General features: G+C 37.2%; 1 protein-coding gene across 3 annotated transcripts in view; it reads left to right on the top strand.

Moving 5' to 3' along the window:
* The window catches only part of RB1 (RB transcriptional corepressor 1), a 156,513-nt gene that overhangs the window by 33,129 nt on the left and 102,124 nt on the right, over window positions 1-21,260 (top strand). For all 3 annotated transcript variants that reach the window (XR_016213276.1, XM_002720723.6, XM_051832230.3), the window contains exons 6-12: window positions 522-589; window positions 1,394-1,504; window positions 4,327-4,469; window positions 8,047-8,124; window positions 10,288-10,397; window positions 11,173-11,250; window positions 16,257-16,344. Coding sequence is in view for 2 of the 3 variants with exons in the window: in XM_002720723.6 (XP_002720769.1) it covers window positions 522-589; window positions 1,394-1,504; window positions 4,327-4,469; window positions 8,047-8,124; window positions 10,288-10,397; window positions 11,173-11,250; window positions 16,257-16,344 (676 nt within the window). In the remaining variant the exon portion in view is untranslated. The remainder of the gene's footprint in view (window positions 1-521; window positions 590-1,393; window positions 1,505-4,326; window positions 4,470-8,046; window positions 8,125-10,287; window positions 10,398-11,172; window positions 11,251-16,256; window positions 16,345-21,260) is intronic.

The following is a 21,260-nucleotide window of genomic DNA, read 5'->3' on the forward strand; positions in this document are numbered from 1 at the left end:
CCCCTCTTTATTCATGCAGACAAACAAATCCTACTTCCTTTCCAAAAAAATTTTAAAAAATGTGAAGGCCTTTATTAAAATTTCTAAATTATTATTTTTTAGTGTATAGTGTATGCTCTGAAGATATACCTATGTAGATAGAGTCCCAGAGTTTTTCTCTGGAAACAAAACAAGTAATACATGAGATTTTCTGCCCTAGTGAAGTAGAAGTAGTGGAAGATGGTCAATAGAAAGGAAAATTATCTTTGTTAATTAATTGATACACAGCTGTTAATTCCAACAAGTGAATAACTGTGGAAAAATTATCAAAGCAGAGTGTTAATTAAATTGGCAAACTATCCAAGTGAATTGAGATAAATTGAGTTCAAATATAAGTTGGGCATTTAAAGTAGATTGTCTTTTATTATGCATTTATCTAAGGTCTCTATTTAAAAAAAAGAAAAAAGAAAAAAATCATCCAAAAGGGATAGTTAAAATTTTTTCATTGTTAAATTGTTTTCTGCTTTCCATTTGTTTACTAGGGTATCTACTGAAATAAATTCTCTGTTGGTGCTAAAAGTTTCTTGGATCACGTTTTTACTAGCTAAAGGTAAATTTGTTTTTGATTATATGCCAATGTCACAAATATAATAATTACATCGACATTCTTTTGGACTAAATGCAAATTTTTTTTCAATTAATACACACACTCCACCCCATCCATTCTCTGTGTGACTTATTCATTGTTAGCAACCCCTTTTTTTTTTTTTAATTGTTTATTTTATTTGAAAGGCAGAGTTACAGAGAGAGAGAGGGAGAGGGAGAGGGAGAGACAGAGAGATCTTCATCCACTGGTTCACTCCCCAAATGTCTGCAATGGCCAGAGCTGGGCCAGTCTGAAGCCAGGAGTCTGGAGCTACTTCTGGGTTTCCCATGGGGGTGCAGGGTTCCCAATACTTGGGCCATCCTCCAATGGCTTTCCTAGGCACATCAACAGGAAGCTGGATCAGAAGTGGAGCAGCCTTTACTTTCCCAAGCACATAAGCAGAGAGCTGGATTGAAGTGGAGCCACTGGGACTTGAACTGGTGCCCATATGGGATGCTGGCACCACAGACCCGCTATGCCACAGAGCTGGTCCTTGTTAGCATGTACTTATAATTCTGGGACTGGAAACAACATTAGAAATATTTCATTTCTGTTTCTAATATTTCCATTCTTTCTCCCTCCCCCTCTTTTAAAAAGAATATTGATGTTACTATTTTCATAAAGATATTTGATAAATAATTCAGACAATACAACAAAGTATAAAAATTTTCCTAATCCACCCCAGAATAATTATTATTAAATTATGTGATCACTCCAGATAAATTTTTTATGTATGTTCTTAAAAATGTGAACCATTTTTATTCTCAGGAGAGGTATTACAAATGGAAGATGACCTGGTGATCTCATTTCAGTTAATGTTGTGTGTTCTTGACTATTTTATCAAACTCTCACCTCCTGCATTACTCAAAGAACCATATAGTAAGTATTGTAAATAATTTATGCTCCCCTACTTTATTATTCAGCAACTGTTTATTGAATGTCTAGTAGGGCTGGTATGGTTGTAAAGCTGATGTTAAAAAATAAATCAGATATTGGCTCTGCCCTCAAGTAATGGAAGTTCTAAAAGTAAAATAAGACATGTAAGCAAATAATTAGAATATATGGTAGAAAGTGATGTGGGTCAAAGTATGACAACTGCTCTGGGAGCTCAGGATATAAGAAAGTATTCTGAAATGTTGAAGACCAAGGAATACCATATAAAAGAATTGGTATTTGAAATGAGTGTTGAAGAGTAGTTAATACTGGAAGTGGTATTCTTAGTAAAGAATAGCAAAAACCAAGATGAAGATATGAGCAAATTTATATGGGAAAGAGTGGCTCATTCCACAAGATCAATTTAACTAACTTTTTATTTGTACTGTATAACTATGTGTCTAGTTTTTTTTTTGGTACATAAAATGTAATTAATACTACTTTAGTGGATGATTACAGAGATGAGAAGTGTACTTAGATATTAAATAATTAGATACCATTAATCTATCTGTATATATTCCTCTTAGACCAAAATTGCATTCTTTGGTGGCCCCATATGCAAAGCAGAGGAAAAACTATATCAATAGTATACTTCAAAATTTTCTTGCACTTAAAATTTTTTCTTTATATACCTTTTCTTCACTTTTTTTCAATGCTGTAACTTTAATAAGTTGATGTAATGTTTGCTTTAGCTTAACAGTCTTTGTTCTTTTGGATAAGTCAGATCTTTAAAAGCTGTGTTAAAGAGAAACCAGGCTGAGGTATTGAATTGACTGAATGTGGTAAACTTTTAACTTTTGTTATAGAGAATTTCAAAAGAATACAAAAGTAGATATCACCTAGCTTGACATGTTTTAGGGTCAATCTGTAGCCTTATCTCTCCTGCCCAATTCCCCCAGTTTGTCCGTCCGTCCTTCCTTCCTTTCTTTTTCTTTTCTTTCTTTTCTTTTCTTTCCCTCTTTCTTTATTTCCTTCCTTCTTTCCTTCCTTCCTATCTTCCTTCCTTTTTCTTGTTTTATTTATTTATTTGAGAGTTACAGACAGAGATAGAGAGATAGAGAGAGAGAGGTCTTCCATCCACTGGTTCACTCTAGGGAGTGAATGGCCACAATGGCAGGAGCTGGGCAATCCAGAGCCAGGGCTTCTTCCAGGTCTCCCACGCAGGGACCCAAGATTTTGGGCTGTCTTCCACTGCTTTTCCCAGGCTATAAGCAGGAGGCTGAATTGGAAGAAGAGCAGCTGGGACTTGAACTGGCACCCATACGGGATGCTGGCAAAGCAGGCAGAGGCTTAACCAACCACACCACAGTGCTGCTGCTCCCTCATCTATATTATTTTGAACCACATGTTTGTATACCATGTCCTCTTTTTGTATTTCAGTACTTATCTCTAAGAGGTAAATATTTTTTAAACAGTGTAATGACAACACCATTTTCACAGGTAATATCAAGTAATCATAATTTCTTAATATCTTAAGTCTTTATTTCCTTCCTTCTTTCCTTCCTTCCTATCTTCCTTCCTTTTTCTTGTTTTATTTATTTATTTATAAGTGTATATCTGATATCTAATAAGTGTACAGATTTTCAATTATAATATCATTGTAATATCAAAATGTTTTTATAGGTTGACTCAATCAGAGTTTAAATAAAATCTACCTTTTGATTAGCTGATAAAAGTTCCTCTTCCAACTCTTGTTTTCCTTTTTTCTCCCATTCACATTTTGTTTATTAAATAATCAGATGGGTTGTCCCACTAAGCTCCCCACAGTCCAGCTTTTGCTGATTATATCTTATGTTATAATTTAACATGTTTCTTTGTCCTCTTAGTTTCCTTTAAGTTACTGGTTGGGTTTATGGCAATAAATATTTTTTTATACTTAATCATCTGTAATCTTTAACAGCTGACTGTGTTTTCAGTTTGAATTGGGAATGCTCAAAATAATATGTGGGATTTTTAAAAGTCACAAATTTATTAAATTTATATATCCATCTTTTATAGACATCATCTTTCACTAAAACTATATTTTTATACTGAAGCTAGGAATTGAACCCATAAATATTTTCTCATTTTAAAAAGTAAGATTGAAAATATTATTTAAAAAGATTTATTTATTTGAAAGGCAGAGTGACAGAGAGAGAAAGACAGAGAAAGAGTTCTTCTGTTGGCTGGTTCACTCACCAAATGCCTGTGACAGCCAAGGCTAAGCCAGACTGAAACCAGGAGCCAGCAGCTGCGTCAGGGTGTCACCACGTGGGTGACAGGAACCCAATGACTTGGGCCATCATGTACTGCCTTCCAGGCACAGAAGTCAGAAGCTGGATTGGAAGCACAGAGTAGCTTGTACTCAAACCAGGCACTCCAATATGGTTTGTGAGCTTCCCAAGCAACTTCCTAACCCACTGTGCTACAATACCTGCCCCAGAAAGCACTTTTTCCTCTTGTAGACTAAGTAGGATACACTTAGAATTAATTTATAAATGGGCTGTTTGCCAGCTTTCTCTTTGCATTTGTTTCTAAGACTAGGTATTTTATATTTCTGTCTGGGCTATTTGGGGACAGAAGGAAATAGGGATATAAAAACAAATGTCAATTCTTATATGTACATAACCAATAAATGGATAAAATTTTTATCCTTCTAATGATGCCTAATAAATAAAAGTAAGATGCTGCCAAGATTATTTATGACTTTCCAAATTATAATTACAGTGCTTCATTATTTTGTATGGTAGAGTGTGCAGGTATTCTTATCTAATTTACTATTTTTACAGAAACAGCTGTAATACCTGTTAATGGTTCACCTCGAGCACCCAGGCGAGGGCAAAACAGAAGTGCCCGGATAGCAAAACAGCCAGAGCAAGATACAAGAATTATTGACATGCTCTGTAAAGAACATGATTGTAATATAGATGAGGTAACTTAACTTCATGGTTTCTTTAAAACATTTCAAGTAGATTTCGATGTTAAGTTCTTCTTAGCAGTATCTGTTTCTTTTGTGATGAGCGTGCTTTGTGCCAACTGTTACAGTAGCAAACATTTAGAAAAAGTTTTAGTTCTCATACTCAGTTACTTGGATTTTTCTTAAAAGATTTATTTTACTTATTTATTTATTTATTTGAAAGGCAGAATGACAGAGAGAGAGAGTCCATCTATCTTTCAACTACTGATTCACTACCCAAATGACTGCAGCAGCCAGTGCTGGGCCAGTCTGAAGCCTGGAACTCCATCCAAGTCTCCCACATTGGGTGGCAGGGATTTAAGTACTTGAACAGTCATTTCAGTTCCCTGCTTCCCAGGGGCATTAGCAGGGAACTGGATTGGAAATGGAATACCTGGAACTTGAACCAACACTCTGATATGGGGCACAGGGTCCCAAGCAGTGGTTTAGCCTACTGTACCACAATGCCTTCCCCTCATTTACTTTGATTTTTTTTTTTTTTTGACAGGCAGAGTTAGACAGTGAGAGAGAGAGACAGAGAGAAAGGTCTTCCTTCCATTGGTTCACCCCAAAAATGGCTGCTACGGCTGGCGCGCTGCGCCGATCCAAAGCCAGGAGCCAGGTGCTTCCTCCTGGTCTCCCATGGGGTGCAGGGCCCAAGCACTTGGGCCATCCTCCACTGCACTCCCGGGCCACAGCATAGAGCTGGACTGGAAGAGGAGCAACTGGGACAGAATTTGGCACCCCCACTGGGACTAGAACCCAGGGTGCCGGTGCTGCAGGTGGAGGATTAACCAAGTGAGCCGCGGCGCCGGCTATTTACTTTGATTTTTAAAGAGAATAGTTTCCTTGCTCTGGAGCCACTGAAATGTGTATCTCCAAGACAGTAGTTTTAAAATGTATTTGTTCTTTGATTCTTCTGAGGTTACCGATACCCCTAATGTTTTAAAATAACCTACCAAGAAAACCCTGGTGTTTTGGTTTAGTGGTGATTCCAACATTAAATTTCTGTTCGACTATCCATAACTGCTCTCATTCTAAATATTACACTAGATGTTAGTGGTTGTAGAGAATAAATATGGATGCCTAGGAATTACTTTCCTCTTTCATAAAATTTGAAACAGAATTAGGAGGAATCCTACAAATAATATAATCTACCTCCTTTCAGTAATGAGTAAATGAGTTTCCAGAGACACATTATGACCAGAGTATACACTATACTTTGGGACATCCAGTGCTCGCTTCGGCAACACATATACTAAAATTGGGACATCCAGTACTAGTGCTCCTATCATTCTATCATGTTGTTTTCTCACGGTATGTTATATTGTCCATAATTTATTATGACCAGATACCAGTAAGAACTATTGCATCTTTGAACTTTCTCTGTCAATTCTGGGAAAGAAAGGGATATAGCCCCAAAATCTAGTAAAAGAAGCAGTAAAATGATTTATCAAAATATCTGTGCTTCAATATTGCAGCTGTTATCAATGTCAACAAACCATAAATACAGTTAAATGATAAATTTATCAACTATATATATACTTTTACTTTTCTTGAATCATAATTTATCTTTGCAAATATGCCAATGAATGTAATAGAAATATTTATTTTTATTATAATTCTGTCTCTTAGTCACAATATAATAAATAGTAGTAAATAACATTTTTCTGGTTTCTGGTTCTTAAATCTCTGGATTTCAGAGCTACTTGTGAAATTTCATTTTAAAGATAGGAAATCTTTCATTTTAGAAACATTAAAAACATTTCATTTCTTAGAATTTAGAATCTTTATAACTGATTTTAAATTTTTTTTTTTTTTTTTTTTTTTTTTGACAGGCAGAGTGGACAGTGAGAGAGAGAGACAGAGAGAAAGGTCTTCCTTTGCCGTTGGTTCACCCTCCAATGGCCGCCGCGGCCGGCGCGCTGCGGCCGGCGCACCGCGCTGATCCGATGGCAGGAGCCAGGAGCCAGGTGCTTTTCCTGGTCTCCCATGGGGTGCAGGGCCCAAGCACCTGGGCCATCCTCCACTGCACTCCCTGGCCACAGCAGAGGGCTGGCCTGGAAGAGGGGCAACCGGGACAGAATCCGGCGCCCCGACCGGGACTAGAACCCGGTGTGCCGGCGCCGCTAGGCGGAGGATTAGCCTAGTGAGCCGCGGCGCCGGCCTAGAATCTTTATAACTGATTTTAAATGATAGTTGGTTAAAAGGCTTAATGATGTCTTAATTAATTGAACTTATCTATGTATATATTTATGATTATGTAACTATCGATTAGTCATACTAATTATTTAATTGCAAATACCCACTTTATATACTTTTAAGTAAATTGGAGTTAGTTTGAAAACAAAACTAAGTATTTCAGAGACTTAATTCTTACAACTTATTTGTGAACAGAAAGTAGGAAATGATATTAACTTATTCACACTTTAATAAATGTATTTCCCAGTTTGGAAAAGGAAATTAAATAAAGAAAAGCAAGTTGCTTAAATATCTATAATGTATTCCAAGGGTAGAACAGCTGGACTAGCCCCAGATTTTCTGAGTATGGTTTTGTTTATTTGTTTATTGTTTTTTACCCATTTTAACTGTAGAGTGCTTTTGAAAGAAACAATGCATAATCCAACAGGACATTTTTATTTGGTTTTGGATTGAATTATTCATTAATTTTGTGTGTGAAATTATTTTCATGCATTTGTGTTTAACAAAATTCCCTGAACAGATACCAGATGATCAGATGACATGCTTTGGGGAGAAATCAGAGGCATTGTAGAGAAGTGAAAAGAACTTTGGCTTTGATGATAGAAAGATTGGATTTTTTTTTTTTAAGAATTATTTTATTTATTTGAAAGACAGAGTTACAGAGAGAGGTAGAGACAGAGAGAGAGGTCTTCCATCCACTGGTTTACTACCCAGATGACCGCAATGGCCAGAGCTTCTTCTGGGTCTCCCACGTGGGTACAGGGGCTCAAGGACTTAGGCCATCTTCTACTGCTATCCTAGGCCATAGCAGAGAGCTAGATTGGAAGAGGAGCAGCTGAGACTCGGAACCGGTGTCCATGTGGGATGCTGGTGCTTCAGGCCAAGGCTTTAACCTACTGTGCCACAGCGCCGTCCCCAGATTGGATTTTAATTCTACTCTGCCACCTTGTAGCTGTGCAACTTTAGTCAAGTTGTGTTTTTTTTTTTTTAGTATTTTGATATGTATTTTGATATATATTGACATGTATACAAAATATGTATATTTTGATATATATATCAGAAATATATATCTTTTTATCATTTGTTAAATATGGTATGTTGAAATTGGTTTGCAAGTTCTGTTTCCATAAATTCTGTTTCATTAACAGTTCACTTACCTTCATTTTAGGACCTGAAGCCTCTCTCACATGCATTTAAAAAGTAAATAGCTATAAACAAGTAGCACACTCACTCAAGTATGTTATTAATTAAATATCAGTTAATATTTTAATTATAGTATTAATAGTGACAGAGATGAGAGGTTTTTTTTTTCTAAATTTTAATAGTCATGTTGTGACTTTCTCTCTTTCAGGTGAAAAATGTTTATTTCAAAAATTTTATTCCATTTATGAATTCTCTTGGAATTGTTGCTTTTAATGGACTTCCAGAGGTAATTTAAAAGAAAACAATAAAAAAAATAATGTTCTGAGACTGAGTAGGGAAGATAGTTGTCTAGGTTTCTTCAGGTTAATTTACTATATATCCAGCATTTTTTGTCCATGGAAAGGAGTTTAGCTAAGTAGATTTGTGTATAGTAACAAAAAAACTTTTCAATATATATTCAGATGTATAAATATGCATCATTTTGTGATTTATATTAGAAATTGATATTTACTGAAATCTTTCAAAATTCAAAGTCTAGGCTTTTAAATGCCTGTGTCATTAAATATTGAAATGAAATGTTGCACAAATATATACAATCAAATTTGCTTCTTATTTGCTTTGTGATACATCATCAAACATAGGGTCTGTGATTAATGCCATCAGCCTATTGTCATTGCTGAACAACATTTCTTTTTGAGTATTTTTTTTAAAGATTTATTTTATTTGTTTGAAAGAGTTACAGAGAGAGGTTGAACCAGAGAGAGAGAGAGAGAGAGAGAGAAAGAGAGAGGTCTTCCATTTGCTGGTTCACTCCCCAAATGGCTGCAAGGGCCAGAGCTGAGCTGATACAAAGCCCAGAGCTAGGAGCTTCTTCTGGGTCTCTCACACAGGTGCAGGGGCCCAAGCACTTGGGCCATCTTCCACTACTTTCCCAGGCCATAGTAGAGCGCTGGATTGGAAGTGGAGCATCTGGGACTCAAACCAGAGCCCATATGGGATTCCGGCACTGTAGGCCAAGGCTTTAACCCACTGTGCCACAGCACTGGCCAATTTTTTTGAGTATTTTTAAAAACTATTTAATTGAAATAAATTTGGCAAAATGATTTTGTGTTACAGAAATATATTTTACAATAGTGGTGCACTCTACCTGTTTCTTTCACATTTTGCCACAAAAGTCTTTTTGATGAAAGCAGAATAATTGAGAACTTTGTGGGGGTAAGGTGGACTATGTAAAGGAAAAGATGCTGTGATAACTGATAAAGAACAAGTACTCAGTGATAAAGCAGTGCTTTAGAAGTACCTCGTTATAGCTACCCAAGCCAAAAAGCATGAGATCAGGTAGACAGACCGCTGATTCTGTTATCTAAATTGGTATCTAGTTTTCGAATTAGTTTAATGTTTCATTTTAGAAACATTAAAAACATTTCATTTCTTAAACAATATTGTTTACTGTGTGCCAGGCATTATGTTAGATACCATGAATAGAGACTTCATCTCAGTCACTGTCCTGAAAGTACTAATGGAAAAGGTAAAGAAATGGAACATTATAAGAGTTTAAGAGTCTGATTGAAGTATGAGGATGCATGCACAGACTTTTGTGATATCTCAGTGGGCTACCTAATCCAAACTGGGGCAGAGAGATTTTGTGGAAAATTGTCAGGAGGTGATGTGATTTTTATGAAAGACATTTCCAGGGTGTAAACATTGTCAAATCAACAGCACAGTGATTTTGTTAGTATTTTCTGTTAAGTGAAATCCAAGTAATTCATTAAGATTGGGATACAGGCCATAAGAGGTGTCAGATATGGTATTGGAGAGGCAAGAACTGTTTGAATATTAGCATTTGGCTAAAGAAAAAAAAATACTATTCACAACTCTAAACAATCTTACACACTTTGCTTTTCCAGGAACAGTGGGAAAATATCTAAGATTGGCAATAAATCATGCAGGTGTGTTAATTGGGTTAACTTATTGAGCTAATTCTCTTGCCTAAGATTCTTAACCAAATGAAGCTGGAGTGAACCAAAGGGTTTTAGAAAAGATTGGCAGAATATATAATTAAGAGAATTTGCTATGATGTTTGGGAACAACCCTTTATTTTATATGGATAAATTAATAAGAAGATTCAAAGTGAAGGATATGTGAGATGTTTGGAGAATCTTAGCAATTAAGTGGTTATAATACCTATTTTTGTCTTTAGTACTGATCTGATGACCCTTGCCTACATAGATTTCTACATACATGAAATGCATATATAAAATACATTTAAAATTGAAGTTGAAAACTTTTATCATTTTCTATACTTCATTTTTAGATAGGCCTTAAATATTGCATGTGAGTATCTATTGTAAAATGGCATATTTATTATACAAAAATTCTTCAATAAGTTTGTGTTCCTGTATGCTAAGAGACATAACATGAAAAAGATGATTGTATTTTTTCTTTTGAGGTTGAAAGTCTCTCTAAACGATATGAAGAAATTTATCTTAAAAACAAAGATCTAGATGCAAGATTATTTTTGGATCATGATGAAACTCTCCAGAATGATCCTTTGGACAGGTTTGCATATAATATATCATTATTTATTGATATGCTTTTGATATAGGTCAATATTGTTTTAGGTGGCTTAAATTGATTTTATTTAACTTAGTGACTTAAATACCATTAATAATAATAAATTACTTTCAAATGCCTTTAAATAAAGAAAAGTATAATATTATTCTAAGCATATAATTTATTAGGATTAAATATGAATTATGTTCAATAACAACTATCTTTATTTTCAGTTAGCTGAATATAATTTGTAAAATGTGCACCAAAAGAAAATATTTGCAATAATAATTTACTGAAGCATTGGTCTCTATCTTTTTTCCATACTTTCATCTACTACTACCTGCCTGGCTCTTTTTTTTTTTTTTTAATTTGTTTGAAAGGCAGAGTTACAGAAAGAGAGGGAGAAACAGAGATCATCCATTCACTGGTTTATTCCCTAAATGGCTGCAATGGCCAGATTGATTTATTTGAGCTTTGATTTTTTTAAATACTGAACAACTTGGTTATTAATACTATCAGGAAGAAACCACTTAATTTTCCCTTTCAAAAAATAATGAATGATGTCCCTGTTTGTCATGAGAAGAGGTCTATACTAAAAAACAATGGTGTGAAAAACCTTTTATTTATTTAAACGGCAGTTGGATCATGTATTTACTATCATTTTTATTATTAATCTGTCATTTTGTATGATGTTATGAAGCAACAGGAAGTATTATGTTTTTGACTTATAAACCACAAACTGTAAATTTTCAGTAAAATGACTTTGTTTATCGTTTTTTAGTTTTGAATTGCAGAGAACACCACGAAAAAATAATCCTGATGAAGAAGTAAATGTGATTCCTCCACACACTCCAGTTAGGTATGAATTTCCCTATCTTTCATTTTCATTGTAATTATTCAGTGCTTTGTAGTGTTGCAGATTTGTTCATTTGCTTCATTATATATTTGTACACATATACAACAAATAAATATTGAATGTGCTTTGTGTGCCAGGTGGTTTACTAGTTGCTGATAGTATGGTTATTAAACCTAGCTTTATCTGCCCTCAGTTTTCATTACTGAAATGGGAGTGTGTTCCATCTTAGTAAACAAAAAAGAAAAAATATATATCACATTTTATCTACATATAACCTTGCAGAACTATATTGTCTGTCCTTTTTCTCATTCACTTCTCACATCTAACTATGTTGTCAAGTCTTGTTGAATATACCTCCAAAATATATTTTTAAATATTTATTTATTTATTTATTTGAAAGTCAAGAGTTACAGAGAGGCAGAGGCTGAGAGAGAGGTCTTCCATCCACTGGTTCACTCCCCAGATGGCTACAATCGCCAGAGTTGGGCCTAGCTGAAGCCAGGAAACAGGAGTTTCTTCCCAGCCTCCCACAAAGGGGCAGGGGCCCAAGCACTTGGGTCATCTTCTATTGCTTTCCCAGGCCATACCAGAGAGCTGGATCGGAAGTGGAGCAGCCGGGACTAGAACCGGTGCCCATATGGGATGCCAGCACTGCAGGCGCAGCGTTGCCTGCTACACCACAGTGCCAGTTTCCTCTAAAATATTTCTTAAGTCCATCTACTACTCTTTATTTCTATTCTTACCACTTTTGTTCAAGACATCTTTCTCGTCTTGGGATAGTTCTTTGCAGTAGCCTACTGACTGATCTGACTGCTTCTACTCTCCCTCCTTTCCCATCCTCAGATCTATTCTCCACTGAGCCCAATAATAATATTCTAGATATGTAAATCAGATGATATGTATCCTGCTATTAATACCTGGTGATTACTTCCCATGCAGTTTCCTTAACAATTCCTATAAGATCTTGTATAATCTGGCTTATGTGCCTCTCTGATCTTACTTGTTTTCTTGCTCACTCTGCTTTAGCTACACTTTGGTCTTCTACTTTATTGCATTCTGCAAACTCTTTTGAACTTGAAAACCTTCACACTTGATATTCTGTCTTCTTGAAGCTCTTCTTTTCTTTCTGTGGATTATCAACTGCTATTCTTCCTTAAGGTTCAGCACAAATATTGCATTTTTAAGGTTATATTTCTCCCTGAAGTGTTTTATTATTCTTTCTCATAGCATACTGTTCTATTTCTTCCATAATGTATATCACAATTATAATTATAAATTCATTTGTCTTTGCATATGGTTTTCACCAATACCCACAATATCCTTTCAATTTCATACCATATGAGCTACGACTATTTTTGTTTACCATTTAATAATTAGAACCTAGCCTAATACCTAGTACATAGTAGACAATCATTAATATATTTTAAATGACTATATAGACATGAAACAAATACATTTTCATATTAATATCATAAAAGACTAATGAACAAGTTAATGAGATGGCACAGAAGAATTATGAAGCGATGTTATTGAAATGTTTAGCAGGACAGACATTTTAAGATGTGCAAATAGGGGCTGGCATTGTGGCTTAGTGGGTAAAGCTGCCGTCTGCAATGCTGGCATTCCATATGGGTGCTGGTTCAAGTCCCATCTGCTCCACTTCCAATCCATCTCTCTGCTAATGTGCTCGGGAAAGCAACGGAATATGGCTCAAATGCTTGGGCCCCTGCACCCACATGGGATACCCAGAAGAAGCTCCTAGCTCCTGGCTTCAGACTGGCCCAGCTCCAGCCGTTTAGGGAGTGAACCAGCAGATGAAAGATGTCTCTCTCTCTCTCTCCCTCTCTCTCTCCCTCTCTCTGTAATTCTGCCTTTCAAATAAAAAAAATCTTAAAGATGTGCAAACAGCATGTGCAAAGTAATGGAAGTGTAAAACAACACAGTATATCTAGAACTGTTAGTAGCTCTATGTTGATTGACTGTAAAATAAGAGGATGAAATTGTAGGCATGGAGGTATGGTATTAGACATGAAAGACCTTTTATGGCATACTCAAAGGTTTACACTGTGGCTTGTACATGATACAACTTGTGCTATAAATAGTTATGAAACAGGGATAAGAATTAAAATCAGACTTCATTTTACAGGTGTGCATGGCAATAGTTTGTGAGTAGATGGACTGAGGAGGATAAGACAAGGTGACCCACCTGTCCACTTTTCTCAGTGGTTCTTAACCAGAGGTGCAAATTAGGATAACCTGAGGGTTTTTTTCAAGGTGCACATGCCTAGGTCTTACGACCACAGGCATAGTGAAAATCTCTGGACTGATCTATTGTGATAGTTAAGTTCAGAGATGTAGAAGATCTGAACCAATAGGGTGCTGGTGGGAATGAAGGTTTGATAAATTTTGATGAACTCATATTTAGAATATTATTCTTGGGATACTTATGAAGAGGATATCTGGTAAATGGTATAATGTAAGGCTCTTAAAAATTAGGGGACAGGCCAGCGCCGCGGCTCAATAGGCTAATCCTTCGCCTGTGGCGCCGGCACACCAGGTTCTAGTCACAGTCAGGGTGCCGGATTCTGTCCCGGTTGCCCCTCTTCCAGGCCAGCCCTCTGCTGTGGCCCGGGAAGGCAGTGGAGGGTGGCCCAAGTCCTTGGGCCCTGCACCCCATGGGAGACCAGGAGAAGCACCTGGCTCCTGGCTTCGGATTAGCGTGGTGCACTGGCTGCAGCGCACCGGCCGCAGTGGCCATTGGAGGGTGAACCAACAGCAAAGGAAGACCTTTCTCTCTCTCTCTCTCACTGTCCACTCTGCCTGTCAAAAAAAAAAAAAAAAAAATTAAGGGACAAGTAGGGGAAGCTTAAACCGTGAAAATAGATGAGATTGCCTAAAGCAAAGGTTTTTAATGGCAAGCGTGATGGCTAAGGGCCAAACCCAAAAGAATGCTAGCATCTAAGGACTAAATGGAAGTTAGATTCTGAAGAATGAGACGGCCCAGAGAGTTAAGCCAAGAAAAGTCCAAGGAGGGAGGGGGTTTGAGGAAAGAGTGTTTAGGTGTCAAATGCATCAATGAAGTCAAGTATCAGAACAAATGATATGAAAGACAAATGTTTTTTGATTTTAACAGTTGGTCATTTGTGGTTCTAGTCATTGTAGCTGAAATACATCAGTAAGCATAGTCGCACAGGAAAGCCGTATTGCAATATTGTGAGTGAAAGGTAAAAAAGTGTAGCTATAGCTCTGAGGGGCTTAGCTGAGAACACTGAAAATATTTTACTTAATATTTAAGGGCCCTTTCAGCTCAAAACATTCTGAAAATCTTTGCATCATTAAGCAATGTCTCAAATACACTGCTACTCCAAAATTGGAGTGCTCATATTTACTATACATTCTGCCACACACACACACTTGATATTATACAATTAAAAAGATGTAATGATACTGACTTGATTTTATGCTTTGAAAATAGTGATTTTAAAAATTATTCAGGAACTTAGTGCCTTTCTTCTTCAAATATTTCCATAAAGGACAGTCACTTGATTCTTTATTTGAGCTATCAAATATCTTCTTGTTTTTATTCAAAAGTGTTTAGTATTTTCTTGTAATTTTTTGAAAGAATGCCATTTTGATGCCCTTTATTTCTGTTTAATATGAAAATATATAATGCCATTGTCTTTACTCCTAAAAATAGTGTCATTGATTTGACCCATTAGTGTTTTATTGATATGTAGTTTTATTAGTAAATATCAGTTCTGTAATTATAAACTCACTGATTATTGAGTACATCTTTTCTTCAAGATTTAAGTAAAATGGAATTTCTTGTAAGCAACAGTACACATAGGAATTTTTTTTTAGAAAAAGATTTATTTATTTGAAAGGCAGGGTTACAGAGATGGAGACGCAAAGGGAAAAATCTTCCATCCATTGGCTTACTCCTTAAATAGCAACAATGGCCGGGATTGGGCCAGACCAAAACCAGGAACCTGGAACTCCATCTGGTTGTTTTTTTTTTTGACAGGCAGAGTGGATAGTGAGAGAGAGAGACAGAGAGAAAGGTCTTCCTTTTGCCGTTGGTTCACCCTCCAATGGCCGCCACAGCTGGCACGCTATGGCTGGCAAAGCGCGCTGATCCGAAGCCAGGAGCCAGGTGCTTCTCCTGGTCTCCCATGGGGTGCAGGGCCCAAGGACTTGGGCCATCCTCCACTGCCTTCCCGGGCCACAGCAGAGAGCTGGCCTAGAAGAGGGGCAACCGGGAAAGAATCCGGCGCCCCGACTGGGACTAGAACCCGGTGTGCCGGCACCACTAGGTGGAGGATTAGCCTATTGAGCTGCAGCGCTGTCCCATCTGGGTCTTTCATATGTGTGCAGGGGCCCAAGCACTTGGACAATCTTTTGCTGCTTTCCCAGGCACATTAACAGAGAGCTGGATCAAAAGTGGAGCAGTGGGACCAGCGCTGTGGCCTGAGAAAGAGGTAGAGGATGGCCCAAGTCCTTGGTCCCCTGCACCCATGTGGGAGATGTGGAAGAAGCTCTTGGCTCCTGGCTTTGGATCAGTGCTGTTCTGGCCATTGTGGCCATTTGGAGAGTGAACCAGCAGATGGAAGACTTCTCTCTCTCTCTGCCTCTCTGTAACTCTGCCTTTCAAATAAATAAATAAATCTTCAAAAAAAAAAAAAAAAAAAAGAAAGAAAGAGAGAGAAAGAAAGGGAGAAAGGAAGGGAAAAAAGGAAGAAAGGCAAGAAAGGAAGAAATGAAAGAAAGGAAGAAAGACAGAAAAAGTGGAGTAGCCAGGACTTGAATTAGCACTCATATGATATGGGATGCCAGTGGCTTAACCTGCAGCTCCATAAACAGCCCTGGTAAAGTCTTATTTCAGGGAACTTTTAAAAGATAAAGAGGAGAAAGTGTATTTAAAAATACATTTAACTTAGAAAATATATGAATTTAATTTTTTCTTTATTTCTCTTCATTGCTTAACTCTTCTTTGTTTTTTTTTCTTCTAGGACTGTTATGAATACCATTCAACAATTAATGATGATTTTAAACTCAGCAAGTGATCAACCTTCAGAAAATCTGATTTCCTATTTCAATGTAAGCCAAATATATAATATTATTTTTGTTAATCTTGACAAAACATTTGTAAATTAAACATCAAAGACTCAATATTTTAAGACATTTATCTCCTATCCAACATGTAGTTATCCTTGATCTTATTTCTTGCTTTTAACCCCCAAATAGATTTTATTAGCAGTGTTGATTTAATTTAGAAGGTGCTATTTTTATATTTTCTAATATTTATCATTTGTCTTGCTTGCTTTCTTTCTTGCAATCTAGACCTCACTTTTGAAATCATTTTCTTTCCTCTACAGATACATTACTTTTTAAAATTTATTTTATTTTATTTACTTGACATGCGGTGAAAGTGAGAGACAGAGACCGACAGAGGGAGCTCACATCTTCTGGTTTACTTTCCAAATGCCTACCGTGGCCAGGGTAGGGCTAGGGCCACAGCCAGGAGTCAGGAGCCAGGAACTAAATCCATGTTTTTCACAGGGGTGGTAGCAATTCAATTACTTGGGTCATTTTCTTTTGCCTCCCAGGGTCTGCTTCAGTGGGAAGCTGGAGTCAGGAAATGGAGCTGGGAATCAAACCTAGGTACTCTGATGTGGGATGCAGGAGTCTTAATTGGTAGCCCAAATACCTCTTCCCAGATAATATTCTTTAATAATTCCTTTAGTGAAGTTAGTTTGGAATGAATTTTCAAGGCTTGGTTTTGTTGTCTGAAAATATCCTTTTCCTCAATTTTAGTAAGATAACTGGATCCTTAGCTCTAGCTGACATTTACTTTCTATTAAAAGGTTAAGATATTACTTTATTATTTTAAACATACTACTTTACTATTACTTGGCTCCCTTTGTTGCTAATTAAGAAATCTTCTGTCACTCTGTTCTTTCTTTTGGAGAATTTATTTGTGTTAAAGGCAGAGAGACAGAGAGACAGGCAGAGATCTTCCATCTGCTGGTTCACTCCCCAAATGTGTGCAACAGCCAAGGATGGGCCAGGCTGAAGCTAGGAGCCCGGACTCAGTCTGTGTCTCCCACATGGGTGGCAGGGATCCAGATACGTGAGCCATCATCTGCTACCTCCCAGGGAATGTATTAGCAGAAGGGTGAATTGAAGAAGAGAAGCCAAGGCTTGAACTAGGCACTCAAATCTGGGATGCAGACATCCCAAGTGGTAACTTAATCACTGCTCCAAACACCTTCCCTGAATTGTTGCTTCTTTGTGGTTAATCTATCTTTTCTTTTCTGACTGCTTCTGTTATCTTTGAATGTGGGGGCAGCGTTGTAGCACAGCGGGTTAAAACAGCATCCCATACGGGCACCGGTTCTGGTCTTGGATGCTCCACTTCCGATCCAGCTCCCTGCTCATGCCTGTGATTTTTCCACTGTGAAAGGAGTGGAAGATTGCCCAAGTCTTTGGGCCTCTGCAGCCATATGGGAGACCCGGATGAAGCTCCTGGCCCTTGGCTTCAGCCTGGCACAGCCTTGGCTGTTGTGGCCATTTGGGGATTGAACCAGTGGATGGAAATCTCTCAGCTCTCCCCCTCTCTGTAATTCTTTCAAATAAAATAAATATATCTTTAAAAACAGATCTTTGAATGTGATGTTACATAGGACTTAATATTGGCCATAGCCCTACAATCTGTTTTTTATCCTTTATTCAACCCATTTTCATAATATGGTTCTTGCCTGGGTCTGTGTACATTGCAGTTTGCAAACTTCTAATAGACTTTGAGTTTGATACTTGAAAGATCCTGCTACCCTCCCTCCCCTGAAAAAAGGAAGAGAGAATGAAAACTAGCATCTGTATTGCTTGCTTGTTTCTTCATTCCTTATCTAAACTCAGTTGAGGGTTAGTATCTGCTGAAATCCCATTCCATGGAAACTGGATATAAAACCAGCATACTTATTAAACTTGGTTTGTTGCAGTAATTATGTACTTTTTTTTGTAGTTTACAACTTAGTTATTACCATATCCTACCTGTGATTTTTATTCTCTTGCTATGTTCCTCCCAGGAATTAGTAGTTGTACTTGTCAGAATAGTCATAATTGTGTTGGCTTAGAACTGTTTGTCTGGGGCCAGGGCCATGGCTCAATTGGTTAATCCTCCGCCTGCAGCATTGGCATCCCATGTGGGCGCTGGGTTCTAGTCCTGGTTGCTCCTCTTCCAGTCTAGCTCTCTGCTGTGGCCTGGGAAGGCAATGGAGGATGGCCCAAGTGGTTGGGCCCCTGCATCTGCATGGGAGACCAGGAGGAAACACCTGGCTCCTGGCTGTAGTGGCCATTTGGGGAGTGAACCAATGGAAGGAAGACCTTTCTCTCTGTCTCTGTCTCTAAGTGTCTAACTCTATCTGTCAAATAAAAAAAAATTTTTTTAAAAAGAACTGTTTGTCTAGCTTGGATAATATTGCATTTGTTTATGGGTTGTCTGTAACACATGAAGATTTACCAAGAGGTAGCTACCCAGTTACCTAAAACTTTTAGCAAGGGGTAATGATAGAAGCTAAAAGAATGATAAATTTCTTCCTTCTCAAAGATTATTTTTGAATATGTCCTCCAACATTTAGAATATGTAGGAGTTCTTTTTGTTTTGGATTACTTTACTTGAGCAGAAAATTCTGCTTTAAAAATTCCCAGGAGAGGCTAGCGTTGCAGCACAGAGGGTTAAGCTGCTGCCTGCCGCAGCAGCAGTCTATATTGGAATGCTGGTTACCCTGCTTCCCATGCAGCTTCCTGATAATGCAACTGGGAAGGCAACAAAAGATAAGGCAAGTACTTGGGTACCTGCCACCCATGAATGGTGTTCCTGGCTCCTGGCTTCAGCCTTGCCCAGCTCTGGCTGTTGCAGCAATTTGGGGAGTGAACCCAGCAGATGGACGATCCCTCTCTGTCTCTGTCTTTTTCTATCAGTCTGCTTTTCATATAAATAAATAAATACATAAATCTTAATAAAAAAATATTTCCTGGAGCTTCAATATAAAGCTTGACTTTTAATGAAGCTTAACAGCTTAACTCTGAAGTTTAGTGCACATCTGACAAACTGCCTATCTCAGAGTGAGTGTTCATTGAAAGTCATTACATTTTTTTTCTTTTTTTGACTTTATCAGTTCATGTGTCTTCATTTTTAAACTTGAGACCTTCCTGTCTTTCAGTTTTAGAATCTGTGGACATTTTAATGAACATTTTGGCAACAGTGATTTAGGCCTGGAAATACTTCTTTGTTATATGTTTCTAAAATTTGTGTATTGTTTTCATATAATAATATACAATTATTAATATTCTAGAATTAAATTTTTGAATGACATTGTATATGTTACATGGAAAATTATAGTTAATTTTAGACTGTTTTCTAATGTGTAATATTTTAATGTATTTGATCTATAAAGATTTTATTTATTTTTTAAATATTTATTTATTTATTTGAAAGTCAGAGTTACACAGAAAAAGGAGAGGCAGAGAGAGAGAGTCTTCCATTTGCTTGTTCACTCTCCATTTGGCCGCAGTGGCTGGAGCTGCGCCAATCCAAAGCCAGCTTGTTTCAGGTCTCCCACATGGGGCCCAAGGACTTGGGCCATCTTCCACTGTTTTCCCAGGCCATAGCAGAGAGCTGGATCAGAAGTGGAGTAGCTGGGACTCGAACCAGCACCCATATGGGATGCTGGCACTGCAGGCAGCAGCTTTACCTGCTATGCCACAGCACCGGCCCCTCTATAAAGATTTTAAAACAAAATCAATCTGTGTAGCAAATCAGAATCATGTTTATATTTTAGTAAGTTAGAATCATGCTTGTTTTATATATATATATATTAACATCACAATATGAAAAACATACTGCTATAATACATCATGATTTTCATTTTATATTTTATGTGATATGTTTTAATTATTAAAGTTGATGCAGCTTTGCCTAATATGTATTAGAATTTCTTTCGTCACTATTTTCCTATCTTGTGTTTCAGAAAATGTAGTTTAATGATTAATCCTTTTAAAAATTATTTATTTGGAGCACTCTGGCCTCAGAATCAGCCCTAAAGGCATTCGGATCTGGCTGAAAAGCCCATGAGAGTGTTTCAGGCATGGAAAGCCAAGACACTGTGACAAAAGATCTCTGTGAGTGAGATCCCAGTGGAAAGAACAGGTCATCAAAGAAGGAGGTACCTTTCTCTGAAGGGAGGAGAGAACCTCCACTTTGACTATGACCTTGTCTAAACAAGATAAGAGTCGGAGAACTCAGAGGGCTTCCATAGCCTTGGAAACTCATGACTGGAGCATAGGGAGATTACTGATGCCATAGACAGGAGTGTCAATTTGTAAAGTCAACAACAGGAGTCACTGTGCACTTACTCCTCATGTAAGATCTCTGTCCTTAATGTGCTGTGCATTGAGATTTAATGCTATAACGAGTACTCAAACAATATATTTCACTTTGTGTTTCTATGGGGGTGCAAACTGTTAAAATCTTTACTTAATGCATACTAAACTGATCTTCTGTAAAAAAAAAAAAAAAGAAATTATCAATTCCCAACTTGACTCTCACTGGGATTAAACATGACAATAGGTCTGATCTGATTTCATCATCATTTAAAAAAAATCATCTATTATTTTTCACTTTATGTTTCTGTGTGGGAGCAAACTGTTGAAATCCTTACTTAATGTATACTAAGCTGATCTTCTGTATATTAAGATAATCGAAAATGAATCTTGATGTGAATGGAAGGGGAGAGGGAGTGGGAAAGGGGAGGGTTGTGCGTGGAAGGGACGGTATGGGGGGGAAGCCATTGTAATCCATAAGTCGTACTTTGGAAATTTATCTTCATTAAATAAAAGTTAAAAAAAATTATTTATTTGGAAAGGAAGAGTGACAGAGAGGGAAAGATGAAAGAGAAAGAGAGAGATCTGTTTTTGGTTCACTACCCAAAAGCTCACAGTAGCTTCAACCTAGG

This window comes from Oryctolagus cuniculus, chromosome 9, assembly GCF_051225735.1.
Source record: "Oryctolagus cuniculus isolate XC-2025 breed Fujian yellow rabbit chromosome 9, ASM5122573v1, whole genome shotgun sequence".
Taxonomy (NCBI): Eukaryota; Metazoa; Chordata; class Mammalia; order Lagomorpha; family Leporidae; genus Oryctolagus; species Oryctolagus cuniculus.